Source organism: Geospiza fortis, unplaced genomic scaffold (genome assembly GCF_000277835.1).
Source record: "Geospiza fortis unplaced genomic scaffold, GeoFor_1.0 scaffold281, whole genome shotgun sequence".
NCBI classification, from domain to species: Eukaryota; Metazoa; Chordata; class Aves; order Passeriformes; family Thraupidae; genus Geospiza; species Geospiza fortis.
In genome coordinates this window covers 2732160-2748247 of record NW_005054340.1, presented here as the reverse complement: position 1 = coordinate 2748247, position 16088 = coordinate 2732160, and the positions used below count along the sequence as shown (strand labels likewise).

Here is a 16088-nt window from a genome sequence, read left to right as displayed (position 1 = left end):
TGGTTCAGTCAACATTTATGTATTGTACAGGAACTGGAAGTGTTCCAATAAATTACTTGGAAGAAGTTCTACTATTGAATATCCTGAATAACACAGAAATCAGTTATTAAAATAGTATCCTTAGAGGTGAAAGTTTAAAACCTTGCTTTAACTCACATGAACAATGGGTTTGAGGCAAGGCTCTCATAAGGGAATGGACCAAACATTAGGGTATAGAATGTTCTCAAATAAACTCTCCATGATTCCTTTTGCATGGGTTGTAAAAATTATTTAATTATTCATAGGGTCAAAAAGACAGAGAAAGAGTAGCCAGCACTTTCGGAAAGTCGAGCTAGCAAATTAAATGTGAGTTTCAGTAAAGGAGCCAGAATTAATACTTAAATACATTCAACATGGTAGACAAGAAGACATCGACAGAAATGCATAGTGACTGTCTAGTGACTGTGTAGTAACTCGTGTCTAGGGTATTTTTGTGGAAGAGGCTTGATCTGGCCCTCCATGCTGAGCAATTTTTTACATATATTTGGTGACTGCATCAATATCATCATGAACTGCACAATATTAGCCTCATGCTCAGCATTTTTTTTTTAATTTAAAAGTTGTCAACAGTTTTAGCTAGAATTTACATATAGTTCTTTTTGCAGGAGAGAAGGAAAAAGCAAATCCAGAACCCTTTCTGATACTGTCTATTCATGTTGAAAAAGTAAAATGCAGAACTGTATAGGCAAAACAGGGTTAACCCTCCAAAGTGACTACATGGCATGAAAATTGTTAATACCTCCTTTATATCACTTATTTATGATCTTGCTGAGGTTTACTTCCTCAGTGCAATTATACTGAATGTTTTTTCTCTCAGTGTTCTTCCAGGAATGTGGACCTGACCGTAACAGGACAGCCTATGTTTGAGCTAAGCTGTCAGCATCACTTTGCAGATCATCTTTGGGTTGCACGGACTGCAACAACCATGGCAGGCTTTAATTTCCTCCAGTCATTAATATTTAATTTTCAGATAATGCTATCAAAAGTGCAGTAGGTTGTAATGAAATTCAGTATTTCCAATACAGCTGCAACAGAAATTGAACAGTTCCTACTTTACAGTAGGAATACTATTTATTCACATAGAATGGTAATTTCATTTTCACCAAATATGCACATCCATGGAATGTGTGAAGTACCGATGAGCTATTGCCACTAAGCTAAAAGAAGTTAGTTTGAGTCTCATAGGAGTTAAAAGTTAACTTGAGAATAATTTACCTAACCGTACATGTCTCCTATTTCCTCCAGGAACCCTCCTAGACTGCGTCCTCTTTGCTGTGTTGTATATCAGCAGACATCTGTTCTTTTTTGTTGTAGTCCCCCATGAGAGCAAGAGCTAGCAAGCATGATACTTCTCCCAGTTTCCTACAGAATACTTTATTTGTGTCTTCATCCTCCTTGGATGGCCTGTAACAAACTCCCACCAGGATGTCTTCCTTGTCACCCTTCCCCCAAATCTTTACTCATAAATGTTCAACCCTATTGGCACCATCATTAAGCTCTAGACAATCATAACCCTCCTAATGTTCAGGGCTACCTTGCCAACTCTCCTTCCTTGCTATCCCTTCTGAAGATTTTGTAGCCATCCATTGCAGCACCCCAGTTGTTCAAGTGCTCCCACGATGTTTCATGGTATCACAGTTTTCCTGCTGCCCAATGGCTTCCAGCTTCTCCTGTTTGTTGCCCATGTCACATGCATTGGTGTGGATGTACTTCAGCTGGGCTATTGATCCCACCCCCTTTTTGTGGGAAGAAGCCCTAATTCCTACATGACCATTCTCAGATGTTTCTGTGCTTTCTAATGTATCAATAACTTGTGCTGTTACTGACACATACATAGATCTTCATTCCTGCCTTACTGAGATGGCAGACCAAAGAACATTCATAGCACTCTGCCTCTCCAACACTAGTGTGCTACCCCCAGGCTGATCTCTAGTGAACCTGGCTTTACCCCTTTTCCCTTCAAGTTTAGTCTAAAGCTCTTTCAGTGAGCCCTGAAAACTCCTGTGCGAAGATCCTTTTCCTGCTTTGTGACAGGGGCACCCTGTCTGTCATCACAGGCTCAACGCCATGTAAATGGACCCATGATTAAAAAACCCAAAATTCTGCAGGGAGGGAGTTGCAGAGATTTGCCTGCTGCGCTCGGCAGGAACTTGTCACCATTGTCCCCTGTCATTTAGGTCACTGCATTGGACAGAGGATAGGGAATCCTCCATATCATGCATTCTGTCTGCCCTTTCGTGCCTGTTCCAGGGAAGGTAGTTGAACTCTTTCTTTACTTTTTCTTTCTTACTCCGATACTCCTCGCTCTGCTTGCCTGCCTCCTTTCTGTCAGTAAGAAGAGAAGCTCCTCTGCCTGGGCATGCCTCCCACAGGCATGCTTACTGCTGCTGGCCCCTACTGCCACAAGAGCAGGGCACACTGCGGCCTGGCACCAGGGTGTCAGCGTATTCCGCTGGTGCTCTGCTTGGGCAGCTGTCTTGGCTGGTCACACAGTCTTGCCTAATTCCTTTCGTTTTTTGGCCATTAGCAAAAAATAGATACTGGTAATTTCTCAGAGAAAGAATAATGTAAGATTAATGTATTTGACATCACAGCTCTGCTTGTGGTCTCAGATCCCAATTCTAACATAATTTTAAAAACTGTAAGATTAAAGGTTGAACAGTTCTACTTAGTAAGTAATAAGATTTTGAGAGGTGAATGTAATAGGATGTGAAGATTTTGTAGATTGACCAGGATATCCAAGCTTCTGGACAGCCAGAAATCCAAGGTGTACCCAGGGTAGGTGTAGATGTTCAATCAGTTGTCTACATGCAGTAAGTCAACACTTCCAGGAGCTGTCAACTAAATTGCTTGAGTGGTGCACAGATGGATGGGATCTGCATGGCAAATGTTATGTTTTCGGAATGTGGCAAGTAAAATACTGGTGCAGCCTTCCAAGCTGATGGAGAAATTACATACAGCCCAAACTATCTGTATTGATGAGCTCTCTGGCAGATGAAAAGATAATGGGCATCATGACTCCAAGCACTATATGTGTTAATAATGTATCAAAATAGGCAGCCATTAATGGTGTGCTACAATTTTTGGGACATTGATTCTTTTAAGAAAAAGTCATAAAAACAGAAGCCTATAGCTAAAAATGACATTTCTAATGTTTGTGTCTGTGTGTACTCAAAACTACGCATTTTCTGTCCAGCCTGGTCAGTAAGTTAACTATCATTGTATACTGAATCATGTAGGCAGTGTGTGCTTACTGCAAAACATTTTAGAAATCCTAATTATCTAATCACATAGACTACCAACAGGATAAAGTAAGGAACAGCCACTTCAAAAATGATTTGTTGGACTTAAATCAGTGTATTCTTTAGCTTCTCTATAAGTTTTACTCATTTGTGTGCAGATTACAAATCCAGTAATGGATAATGAATGACACTAGGAAAGAACTTTTTCTTGTAAGAATTGGTTCTTGCAATTAGAGCAATCTAACAAAAGGTTTTTGAGATTGTATATTTGGTATGTCTTTAGGTTAATCATGTAATGTAACAGTAAGTCACAGCCAGGCATTATTGTTACTGGTGTGTAAAATATTCATTCCAGAGTGAGTGAATTCTGGGGATTGAGAGGTTTCTGTCAGCAGTGCCCATAATAAACTGTGTTTCTGAGAGAACAGAGTGGGATAACCCCACAACAGCTCATTGTCTTAAGGAATTTTGGTGGATTATAAATTAGTACAGCTGATACGCATTTGGGTAGCCATAAGGAAATTTCATATGTTCTTTATTGGGGATGTAGGAAAACCTGTCATTTCTTTGCATATGTTTCTAATGCAAAGTATTCTAAGTAGAAGCACAGTATCAGTTCTTTTGAGATAATTTTTCTGCCATGTATTATACAATAATCAATTGGTTTCTACAAGGCATTATTAAAACAAAGCCAAGTTAATATTGATTTATCTCAAAAATTACAGACCTTTGAATATTTTATCCACCTTTATGTTAGTAAGGACATGCATATAACTGTATTGACTTTATTCTTTAACAATTATTCCATCAAAGCAATACATTTCCTTCAACTTCTGAAAGTCTCAGCCTCAAAAATAAGGAATTATTTCCTTATATTTTATTTTTCTTTGACAGAAACCTTAGAAGAAAAGAGGAGCAATATTTCTGGGGTTAGAATTTGAACTCTAGAGTACCATTAATGTATTATACTCCCAAATGATTTATCAGGGGAAGACCAGTGGTAAATAAAAGTTTAAAAGAACCAAATATAATGAAGTGTCAGTAGAAGTAAAAGTCTAGAAAGTTTTCAAGGGCAGAAAGTATTACATTAAAATCAGAAGCATTAATTATATTTTGTTTAAAGCATAATTTTCAAAGGAAGTTTTTGCCATCATTGTAAATTAAAATAAAATGGTTTCTTTTCATGGGCAACTGAGATGGCATGGTACATCATAACACTACATATATTATGAGAAGGAATATGAAATGGGATTTTCATAGAAATTTAAATGAGGTTTTTAAAATTATTATATCTGAAACCTACAATATCATTATAGTTATCAAGTACAAAATATTTCACGTTTTCTTTCCATTTCTAGTTGTTGAGCAAAAATGACAATCTTTCTCATAATATTTATTTTTTAGGGTCATCTACTTTACAGAAGCTGACACTAAAATCCTGTCTAGATCTTTCCTAACTTGGCAAAATATTTAGCTAAAATAACTGGAATGCTGTGGAATGTAGAGTCAGCAAATAGCAAAAACAAATTAGAAAGTCATCATATTATTTATAGTCATGAATGATTAACATTTTAGAAGTAGGTTATATTAAAAAAATGAGGAAATAATGGATTTAAGTCATGACACACTAATCATATGGTCATTCAATTTACAATGTTAAATAATTCAGTCTGTTATATTCTGAATGCAATTTCTCAACATCCTGTCATGGAATAACTTTATTATTTTGTAATCTCATAAGCCATTAATTTGACATTAAAAGGTGAAGTGATTATAACATAACAGTGAATACAAGAAGGAAAATGACTATGAGAAATCAAAGAAAGTTTAACTGACTTTGATGCTATAATAAGTATCTTACTCTTAGAATGAGCTTTCTTTTCCTGGGCTTCTTTCAGTTGTATTCTCACACATGTTAGCCATGCTGTGACTGAGAGGCACAAGCAAATGGTGTGACCACAACTCCAGTTCCTCTTCACAAGCCTTGTAATGAAATGCAAAGCAACCAAAAAATAGAGTCCTGTGCAGTTCATCTCATTGTTTAATGACTAATGCTGGCCATGTTTAAGAAAGGACTGAACATTCCAAGCCTATCAACATGGGAATAACATCATAACTACAGAATACCACCTTCATTATGTGACAAATATACCTGTCCCTATAACATCTGCTCATCTTTTTATAATTTCTACCCAAACTCAGTCAAATTTATGGGGGAAAAAAATCAAGATACTCATTTCCCAAGAGACAATCTCAGACTGTTACAAATCCAAACATATTGGAGAGGGCCAAGGAGGAGGAAATTTCAGTTGGGGTAAGTTAACCATCAGGAACATCCACAGTCTTCTTGCCATTAGCACTAAGGACTAACACAGACAGAAGATGAGATCCCCAAGCTCATCACATGTTAGAGCTGAACAGCAATCCATCCCACTTCATCACTCCTGGGGTGCTGGATTCCTATGGCAGACTGCCGACCAAGGAGGCAAGTTAGTGGTTTCATGTAAATTTTCTAGTACTCTACAATGTCTTTGATCTTACACACACAGTCCTTCCTCACCCATCTACTATGGAACATCATTAATTAGCTTAACTTACAGATTACAGTAATAGGGAGGAACATTTTGTAAAATTTTGGAATTTCTTGATTATTGCTGACTTTCATACTGAAAAAGGTGAAGGACTAAAATTTTTTTCATAGGACAAAGACAGTGACTACCACAAAGTTAAAGTAGTTGGGTAATAGAAGAAAATATCTAATCCTATTTTTGGGGTTCTTTTTTTTATTATTTTGATGGAGGTTTTGGTTTGTTGGTTTGGGGGGTTTTCTTGGGACTGTTCTTTGATTTTTAATGGCGGAAGAGTTAGGAACAACAACTTCTGGAATGCTTGTGTGTTTTTCTCAGTAATTGTGGTAATTTGATGGGGTGCTAATATGCTGCATCTTTGGAATTATTGACTTTATTGAGGTTGAGAGATTCAATTGCTTGCACTCTTGACAGATCAAGAGAAGAGTAAGATAATGAGAATACATTATTTAGAAGAGGCTAGGAAGTGGTGAGGATCATATCTATGTTTCTTAGAACTTTTCAAGGTCAAGGTCAAGTTTTTCTAGAATTAAAGAATTGGGAAAACCCAACAACAAGCCAACAAAAAGCCCTCATGAAATGGGTAGTAGGAGTGGTTGGCACTGAGGAAGAGACGCTGGTCTTCAGACAACACCCGAAGAAGGGATAAGCTATCTAGACTGCATGCTACATTATTTATCCCAAATGTTTGGATTGCTTTTTCTCATGTTCATTACTCTCTTTGCAGACTATGAGCAATCTAAGTTTAAAAAAAAAAGAAAATCAAAATAAACTGAAGTGAGTTTACAAACTTCTGAAATTGTTGCACTGTGACAGATCTGCTGTTTATTTCATTTATATAAATCTTTTCAGTTTATTGCCAGCTTCTTCTGTGAATTTGACAGTGCAATATTTTGTGACAGTTAAAGCTTTACTTCATGTAAATGGACTTTGATTTCAGGCATTCCAAAGAAATTTAATACAGTTCTGTCTCACACTGATAAAGATGATAGACATACATAACCAGCAGAATTTTTTACAGTTTTCTGCCAAGTCACACTATGTAGCTTCAGCTGAGAAATGAAAACTAATTTTGTTTAACATTACCCTATGGAGTCTAATGAATGTTCAGTGAATTTAAGTCCTGAACTTCCAATCCTGTATACTGAGTCATGGAAAGCTCACACCATTCTGTCATGCATCACTTGTTAATGACCTTCTTTAACCTTCATAAGGAGACTTAACAAAGGAAATGAGTGTCCATTGTTGTTTGACATAAAAAGGTAGTATTTAGCATGAATAGCCCCATTCCAAACCTTCAAGTTCCATGAAAAAGCTAGTATGCATTTCATGAGTTCATTATAAAAGGATATTATTTCAAGATAGACAATTTACAAATTGCTATATCTCTATCTTTTTGTACTGTTATATTCAGAAGGTTGCAAGAAGAGAAGGAATGTAGCACTAATTGTGCATATTAGGCTACAGTACAAAAGTTAATGGGAAAAGCTGAAAGAGAAGAAAGGGGCAGGGGACCCACTGCTCACCCAGGCTGTTCACAGGGGTACTTCATGGGAGAAAAAGTGTAAGTGGGACAAAAGAGCATCAGAATGAATATAAGAAAAAATGTTTTTGAAGAAAAACTTTTTTCAACCTGAGTACAGTCAAGAAATGGAGCAGCTTGCACAGAGAGGCTGAATGTCCTCTATACTTGGAAGTTTTCAAGGTATTACAGAAAAAATCCCTGAGCAACCTGGTCTGATCTCATCCCCTTATCATGTTTTGAGCAGGAAGTTGAACTAGAGGGCTCTCACAGCCCCTTGCAACCTGAATTATTTTTTTATCCTATGATTATATGGTACTGGGTACCCAACAGCTGTAAAAAAAGAGAAGGCTTTAGTAAAGTCACAGGAAAAAGGAAAAATTATTGCCAGATGGTAAAAGAGGCAAGAAAACCCTTATTGCAATAGCTTTCTCCACTTGTTTCCTACTGCAGCTATAGAAGGGGGCTGGTACATCCAAAATTAGGAACAGGAAAGATGGCTGTCTACAAAATCTTCACACCAGCCCTGGAAGGAGTGATGGGGCTGGAGTGGGGAGTCTACCAAAGCAATTTACATAATTATGTCCAAGAAAAGCCATACATGTTAAGGGTAATCTAGAACAATTAGTTCTTTATGCTGTGTTTTGTTCTTGTGACTCTTATAACAGAATTGTATTTCTCTTATCTTGACAGAAGTCAGTTCACACACTCTTTTATATTTAAATCTTGTACCACCATAAACCAGTCACGTCACATGTGGAAGATACAGCCTGCCCTGGAAAGATGGACATAATCGGGGTGCACTGAAAATAAATGTTTGTGCTATCTATATTCAGGGCTTCTCCTGAGTTTTCATGTCACTTCCACACTAGGTTGCAGTAATCTTTTTGTGCTGTTTACACTGGTTTATGCAGAGAAAGACAACTCCCTTGGTATGTCTGGAAATTCTTTGATGAGAAGCCTGAAAGTGGAAAATGGCTTCACACTTCAGGAGGGAGGGATGGAAAGGAAACCTGTCACACTAACATAACATGTATTTGAAAAAGTCTTCTTCCTTTTTTATTCTGTTCATTGCCCTCCAAAGATGGAAGACAGAGTTCCATTCCTAAGACTTAATATATTTTTTGCCTACATATTCAAAACAGAAAAAAACTATTAACTCTTCAGAAGTTCACAGCTAGATCATATTGATAGGGACACTGGAGGAAATGGGGAAGCAACTATTAGCTTCACTTTGAAATAGGAAAAAAGATATATAAAATGTCAGTATCAAGGATATTAGTAAATATCTATGAAGATATGTGTAAATATTAAAATAATTTCTGATTTCAGGAAAAAGATGGAGTTGAATGTGCAACCATGGACAATAACATTTTTATCTTATACAACTTTGTTTCTCTTTTAGTGGCAAAGCATTACTATAACACTGGTTGAGAAAGTGCAGATGGTTGCTGTAATCCTAGGATCTCTGTTCTTAGTAGCAAGTGTGACTTGGCTTCTATGGTCAGCCTTCAGCCCTTATGCAGTATGGCAAAGAAAGGACATCCTTTTTCAAATCTGCTATGGAATGTATGGTTTTATGGATCTAGTATGCATAGGTAAGCTCAAAATCTTTAAACAGCACAGACTGTGGTTTAAGACTGTGACTATTTCTATTTTTCTAATTGGTCACTCTAATTGATCAGTTCTTTGCAGATTTATTCTCAGCTGATACCTTCGGCAAGTGCTGCTTTTTACAGTGTTGCAAATTTTGCATAGAGAAAAGAATCAAAGAAGCTTTACTCTCAGATTCATCAGTGGATTCACAAAATCTTAGTGGTGAGAACAGGATCAGTTTAAATTTCTTGATAAAATGACTAGCAAAGTTCAGGGAGTTAGATGAAAATATGAAAGAAATTATCAAAATAATTAGTAAAATTACACACTGTCATCTTCTGATGCCAGTTTGAATGAGATTGTACCATCATGAAGCACAGAAGAAGCCCTTGAAGATGTCATCAAACTCCACACCCAAAATTAGGTTGCACAGATTTATATAGGTCACTGTGCTAGAAATGGAGGAGAACAGAGAAGGCAGGCGTGAGTTCTTTGCACATTGTAAACAATTATGAAACACTCACACAGTGCTAACTATAGTAACTTGCTTTACTATTAAAAAGCCCCAAGTCATTTAGCTGAAATCTTGTAAAAGAAAATACATTTTACTGCAACACTTATTGACCACTTTTGAAATTTCTGAATATACACTGGACCCGGAAATATTTAAATAGAAATCCCTTTTAGTATTTGGTAAAACAACTTGATTTGATTGTTAGAATATTTATTATTATTTGGAGAGAAATTTTACATTAAATATTACATAATTACATAATTTAGAGAAATAAATTTACATAATTAGTAATAATTATTTACATCAAAACGCATTCACAGAATTTTAATTGCAAAAATATCCAGAAGTGCAATGCAAACACCATCTGATGTTTGCATTGACATTTCTGAGAGATAAATGTTATCTGAATCTTCATATGGGAATTAGAACAGTTCTGAATTCTGCTTTGTAAGGGGACAAAGAAACAGAGTGATTCCTAATATCAAGGGTTTTGCTTCAACTGTAAAGCCACATCATCTTTTATTGAAACCATCCCATTACTGTAAAAGTATTTATATTTCAGCTACATCAGCAGTTCTGTTCATTTTGTAATTTTTGTTAGAGAAGCCTGCTCTGGAATATTTTGTAACACAGGCTTTCTTCTGTGAACCCGAATCTCAGACAGAAAAGTGAGCAGAATCTCATACTTTGGACAAGTGCTCATCTTTTAAATGAATAAAAGGACTCAGCTACATGTCCTCTTAGATGCTGATTTCTGAACATCACCTCTTACAGCTTAACACTCAATACTGAGGACTTTGTTTTTGTTTAAAAATACACTAAAAGAAGATAAAATGTGCTTTAGACATTCCAAGCATTTCATTTATATGGAGTTCTGGTTTGTTTGGAATACTTTGGAATGCATCAGCTAGTTGAAATAACCAGTTACTTCAAATTATTTTCATTTTTCCCATTTGTTTTACTGTTAAAACACTAAACCAGATTAAACTCAAAATCAGCTAAGAATGTCTGTGGGTAATCATAAATATTACTGTATTTATCCATAGAAGTAAATATTTGGCAGATGAGCTTCCATAGATTGGTGCATCCTTTAGCTGCCTTTCAAGCCAGCTAGTCTCAAGCCACTGCTGAAGTGGAAGCTGCTGAGCAAACATGTACCTCACATGGAGCTTCTGCAGGAGCAAAGCAAACACACAGATAAACTGACTTGCCTTTCATTTAATAAATGCATATTTTATAGAACTGTCACAAATAATAAATGAAAGTTTATATGTAAAAGTGACTACAATTAAATATATTTGGACACTGTATTATAGATACAAAATTCACTGCACATATGACTTAGAAATTTACTAGACTGTATCTGGAAGTTTGGAAAGCTGTATAAAGGAGGTTTTATAATTGAGGAATTTTGATAATCCAGATTCATTCAGACCCACTTATTCTGCATATAATTTCAAGTAATTTGCATTCTGTTAGCTCGGAAGATCAGGACTTCTTGTAACTCTTAAAAGTATTCATTAATATAGTCAACCTTATTCAATTTCATCTTATTCTTTCATGATGAAATGAGTGGTTTAGATTGATAATTTTAATTTACTATTTTCAAATAAAATTCTCTTATAGATATATGTAAGCATTACTTATAAATTATTTTAAAAATGCAAAATGCTTTCCATTATGCTGATGATTTCCCTAGCATTAACTTATTTTACCATTATTATGAATAATCTCTTATATCATGAAGCTTGTAATGCTTCCAACCAGCTACAGGTCTCACTTAGGATCTCCTCTACTTTCATTTGTGTTTAGTCATCCGTGGCATTGTCTTAGTTTTGAACAGGATTTACAGTGAGTGAATACCTCTCCCCTCACTGTAATCTTTATTTCAATGAAAATTTTATGCAGACATACAGGTTTTCCTCTGCACCACATATTTCAAGATAATGCTTGAGATACTGGTGGTATGACCAAGATTTATTCCACCTGCTTTCAGTTATGCCTCCCTACACCCTTGCAGAAACAGCACAAATACTTTTTGGTTGTTTGTAAAGTGTAGATATCTTCACACAAAAAGTGTGAAGCATTTTTTTGAAATGTTTTGCTATAATTTTTAAAAGCAGTTTGCCAAAAGGTACTGACATATTTTTATGACATATTTGAAAATGTGCACATAACAATTCATTTACCCAATGACTGACTTTTATATCATATGTAGCACACCAGTCTCTTTCTTATTAAGTAAATTACACCTAACTTGTATTTTACTTCTTTGTTTTTACATTTTAACAAAAGAAACACCCTGAAGATTATAGATCATGAGAATAATATATTCTGTTCATTTTAGTGTACATGCTTTATTGGTATCCACTGTTCTCTTTCTTCTCTCTGAATTTTCCCAGAATTATTCCTGACAAATAAGATTGTTTTTATTTATCAGTGTTGGTTTTAACCCTACAAGTCATTACCTTGTACCTTTCTGCATCAGAGCTGAGCATAAAGCTCTTCCCTTTGAAATTTGCTATTGGTTGAAGTTTTCCTAAAGCAAATCTTGAACACTCTGATCAAGCAGAGCTACAGCCTGTGACACCCAGAGCTATTCCAGGGATAGTGCTAGGATCAGACCATCCATGTAGGGATTACCAAAGGGAGTGAGTTCATAAAAGGAATGAATAATATAAATCCCTTATCTACCCACTGAAGGACAGTATATCAAGCCTTTGCAGTTCTACTTTTTAAACCTAGCAATTACTTTGCATAACAGAAAAGTAGTAGAATTTTATATTTTTTTCACTGGAAAATGGTTATAACTACTGGGTTCTAATATGAACAAAACTTCTTACAAACAGCCGACTTGCAATCCCAGAACAACAGTGCTGCCCCTTTTCCAGCATTGAAAAGTAGTTGTTGCCTTGCACTAGACACATGACAGGTGCCAGCAGTACTGCGGCAAGGGAGGAAGAGATGGGAGCCAGTGCGAGGTGTGAATTGCCCTCTGAAAGCCTCTTTCTTCTCTGCTAAGGAACTTGATGCCTTGCAACATTCCTGTAACTCCTTGGTTGTAAAAAGGAACAGGCTGAAGTTACTTACAATGAACACATCTAGCTGCACTTTATATGTCTTTATTCAGAAAGTCTTTTTTTCTCCCACACTGGATCTAATGCTAAATAGTTTATGAAGAATTATATTTTTTTACTATTACTATTTTTAGCATGGATATGTTTCACATTAATGCTGTGAGCAATTGATTGCTTTTTGTTTATATCTGTGGGCCCTAGAATAGTTTTAAGACATGATATTTTGTCCAGAGGTATAGTCTGTTTCTGAAAATGCTCTTTTATCCCTGCATAAAATCTTGTGATATTACTGGGAGGACCATTCCTAAATGTTTATATATATGATTAGTGTGATAAATAAGATAAAGTTGTAACCTAATACCACCAAATATGAGTAAGACAAGTTGACTGCTTGTAAAGACATTCAGTAGTAAAATGTTTCAAATATCTTGTGAGTCAGGATAAGAAAACCTTTGAAGAAAGAATAGAATAGTACTTGGCAAAAAGATAAAAAAAGAAAATAAAATTAAGATTCTTCATAATCCTATTAGCTAGATCCCACTGCAATCCCTCCATCTTAGAGACAAAACCTCAAGGTAAAGTCTTCTTAGGACCATAGGACACTTAGATGGGTCCATCATCCAAGAACTCTTGTTCCTTGTAGATATTAATTGGACAGAACATCTGAACAGCTATCAGTAGTGAATTGTAATACTTCTTGGGATCATCTGAGTCAAACAAGTATTTTTCCCCTACAAGTGTTCAGCTGTGTCCTCCTCACTGTTGAAATCATGGTGTTTGGAACAAACCTGTATCCTTCAGGGATTTGTTCTTCTTTTCTCTCTCATAGCTACCTTCATTGCTGTGAAATCCTTAAGAGAAAGGCAATTAATAGCCATTTCCTTACAGCTCCACTTCAGTGACTAACTAGTTGTATTTTGAGCATCAGAACTCCTCTGAACCTGGAAAATCTCTGGCATTTAAAACTTACCTGGAGTTCCTCTTGTTTGTGGTCTTGGAACTGTTGGTGCCAAGAACTTCACACTCCCACCCACCCCAGTTCTTTTGCCTCATCTACATAGGAATTTTTCAATCTATAGCTCTATCAAGAAGGGAGCTAAAACTTTTTATAAGAGGAATTATGAAAGTGATGATTTTCTCCTTCAGCACTGGCAAATCTGACAACTTTATGTCAAGGCTTGCGATATTTGAACCTTTGTTTTATAGCTCTTTTAAAGTATATGTGACTGACAGCTTCCACTATAAAGGAATCTCTGCCAATGTTTAAAAACTTTGAAAACATAGTTTCAATAAATCCTGAAAGCCCCAAGACAGTAAAAAAAGAGCTCCCTGAAAGAAGTCATCCTACAACTTTTTCTGTCGTAATTTTGAAAAGATATTCTGTACTTCATGTAACTCAATGATCCATCCTCAAATACTTCCTTCTCTGTTCTGAAATATGTTGTTCAGGTTCTAGTGAAGTGCAGACATGTATCTTTACTTTGGAGTAAATAGGTTCTTTTAAGTTTGCTTCATCACAGACTAGGGAGAAATTGGACCAAATAATGCTGTGTTCCAGGAACAGGTTGAGGAAGATTATTCTCATCTCCTTTATCAACTTTATAGGAAATCCAAAACACAAAACAATTAATCTTTGTCACAGCAGTAAAACCATCACTAACTTGATTTGTAGATTCTGTACAGGATCCAATACATTTATTCTTTTTGTACAATCAAGCCAGTCTTGGAGGTACATTTATGTATCAACTAAATTATTATGATAAATTTTAAAGACAGGTTACTTTATCTATGTCTGAGAAGATAAAGATAGAAATCTTGCAATCAAGAAAAAATTTCACTAAAATGCTTTGCTGTTACAAAATACATTTAGACTATTTACTATTTAATTAAGGTTTTTTTGGTGCTACTTTTGCTGTAGTGGATGCTTCAATGAATTCTAGGCAACTTGAAAGCCGTACAGAGATGCTGCATTCGCTATCATATCCTTCTGAAAGAAATCTTTGTGTTTCTCCATCTTTCAGTGTAATGATCTTTAAAAATATGTTAGAGTAGGCGTTGCTATCTGCAAATCATTGCACTTTAATGTGAGGTTTGCTGTTCATGTAAATATTTTTCCCACCCTTTCAGCTTGTGTCATCTTTGTGTGAGCATCTCCTTTCTGGTATCAGTTAATTGTGCTAAAGGACCTCAGACACTTAAATCACAATTTTCTTGTGTAGAAACAGGTGATATACAATCTCCTGGGATAAAGCACACCACAGGTCATATTACAGATGTGGCCATGTATAGGAACATTTTAGGCAAGGAGCACACTGGACAAAAGATTTATAAATGTTTTTGGCTAGGCAGATTGCTCTCTTTCCAAAGCAGGGAGCCAGAGAAAACAGGTGGTGTTGCTCAGAACCGTGTAAGTGTCCTCAACCAGGCTGGCTTTGGAAAAATCTAGCAGGAAGGCAGAAGCCCCATGTGCCTCCCCAGTAGATCCATATTTGAAATACTCACATATAAGGAGTGTGAGTATAAACATATACATACCTACAGAAAGTTAGAAGCTTAATATCTTTAAATAAGTTGCTTGAATGCATTCAATAGGCATAAATATTAGCTACAAGGAAATTCATAAGCAGATTAGTCTCTTGAGGACTCCAGAAATTTTGTATTTTCCTTGAAGGACCTTTTAAAAGATTTTTGGGTATCAAGAAAAAGATAATTTATAACTTTTTCCTACTGAATACTGAAGAGAAATAAGAAAGTATATCATCCTTACCATGTTCATTGTAGTTAATAATAACATTTAATTTTGTCTTGTTCTAAAGAACAAGACAGGAAAGTAATTATATTTACAGCTGTTTCATAAATCTTAAGTGCTCCTAAGTTGAACTGGGAATTTGAAAGACTGGGAATTTGAAAGCAGTTAAATTTTTCAGTATCTGTACTGAATTCTACAAAACACTCGTAAACAGATTTAGGACTGTCCTGTTCATTGCAGAAGGTCTAACATACTTAAAGGTCTACTTAAATCAGTATCAATCTCAGTAAATAAATAGAACTTACCATGAACAAGGGCAGCACTAGCATAAACAGTCAATATCCAATTCTGCCAGTTTTGCATTGGTTTACTTAAATCTGAATAATTTATTTAGTTAGGCATGCTCAGATTATTCCAGCATTGGTTATGTTGAGCTTTCATTCAGAGCAACTTATTTCCTCTGCATGTTCCTGCCTCCCAAACAAATGAATAACCAGTTAAGTTGCATATACACAGTTTGTTTGAATTATTAATGTTATGAGTAATTTAATTGCATCTGGAAATTGCCAGAGTCATTAAAATGTGTTAAATCTCTATTTGCTCTCAAAGTGGTATCCATTGACATTTTGTATAAACTCTCTTTTTTCCCCTCTTACTTTCAGGACTGATAGTCCACGAAGGTGCATCTGTTTACCGAGTGTTTAAGCGCTGGAGAGCTGTGAATCTACACTGGGATGTGTTAAATTATGATAAAGCCACGG

The 16088-nt window shown here is 35.8% G+C and overlaps 1 protein-coding gene across 1 annotated transcript in view; it reads left to right on the top strand.

The window, feature by feature from the left end:
* Positions 1-16088, top strand: part of MARCHF11 (membrane associated ring-CH-type finger 11) — a 32843-nt gene that overhangs the window by 16168 nt on the left and 587 nt on the right. The window contains exons 4-5 of the mRNA XM_031058266.1: positions 8797-8989; positions 15990-16088. The exon at positions 15990-16088 is cut by the window's right edge and continues 587 nt beyond it. Of these exons, the coding sequence (XP_030914126.1) occupies positions 8797-8989; positions 15990-16088 (292 nt within the window). The remainder of the gene's footprint in view (positions 1-8796; positions 8990-15989) is intronic.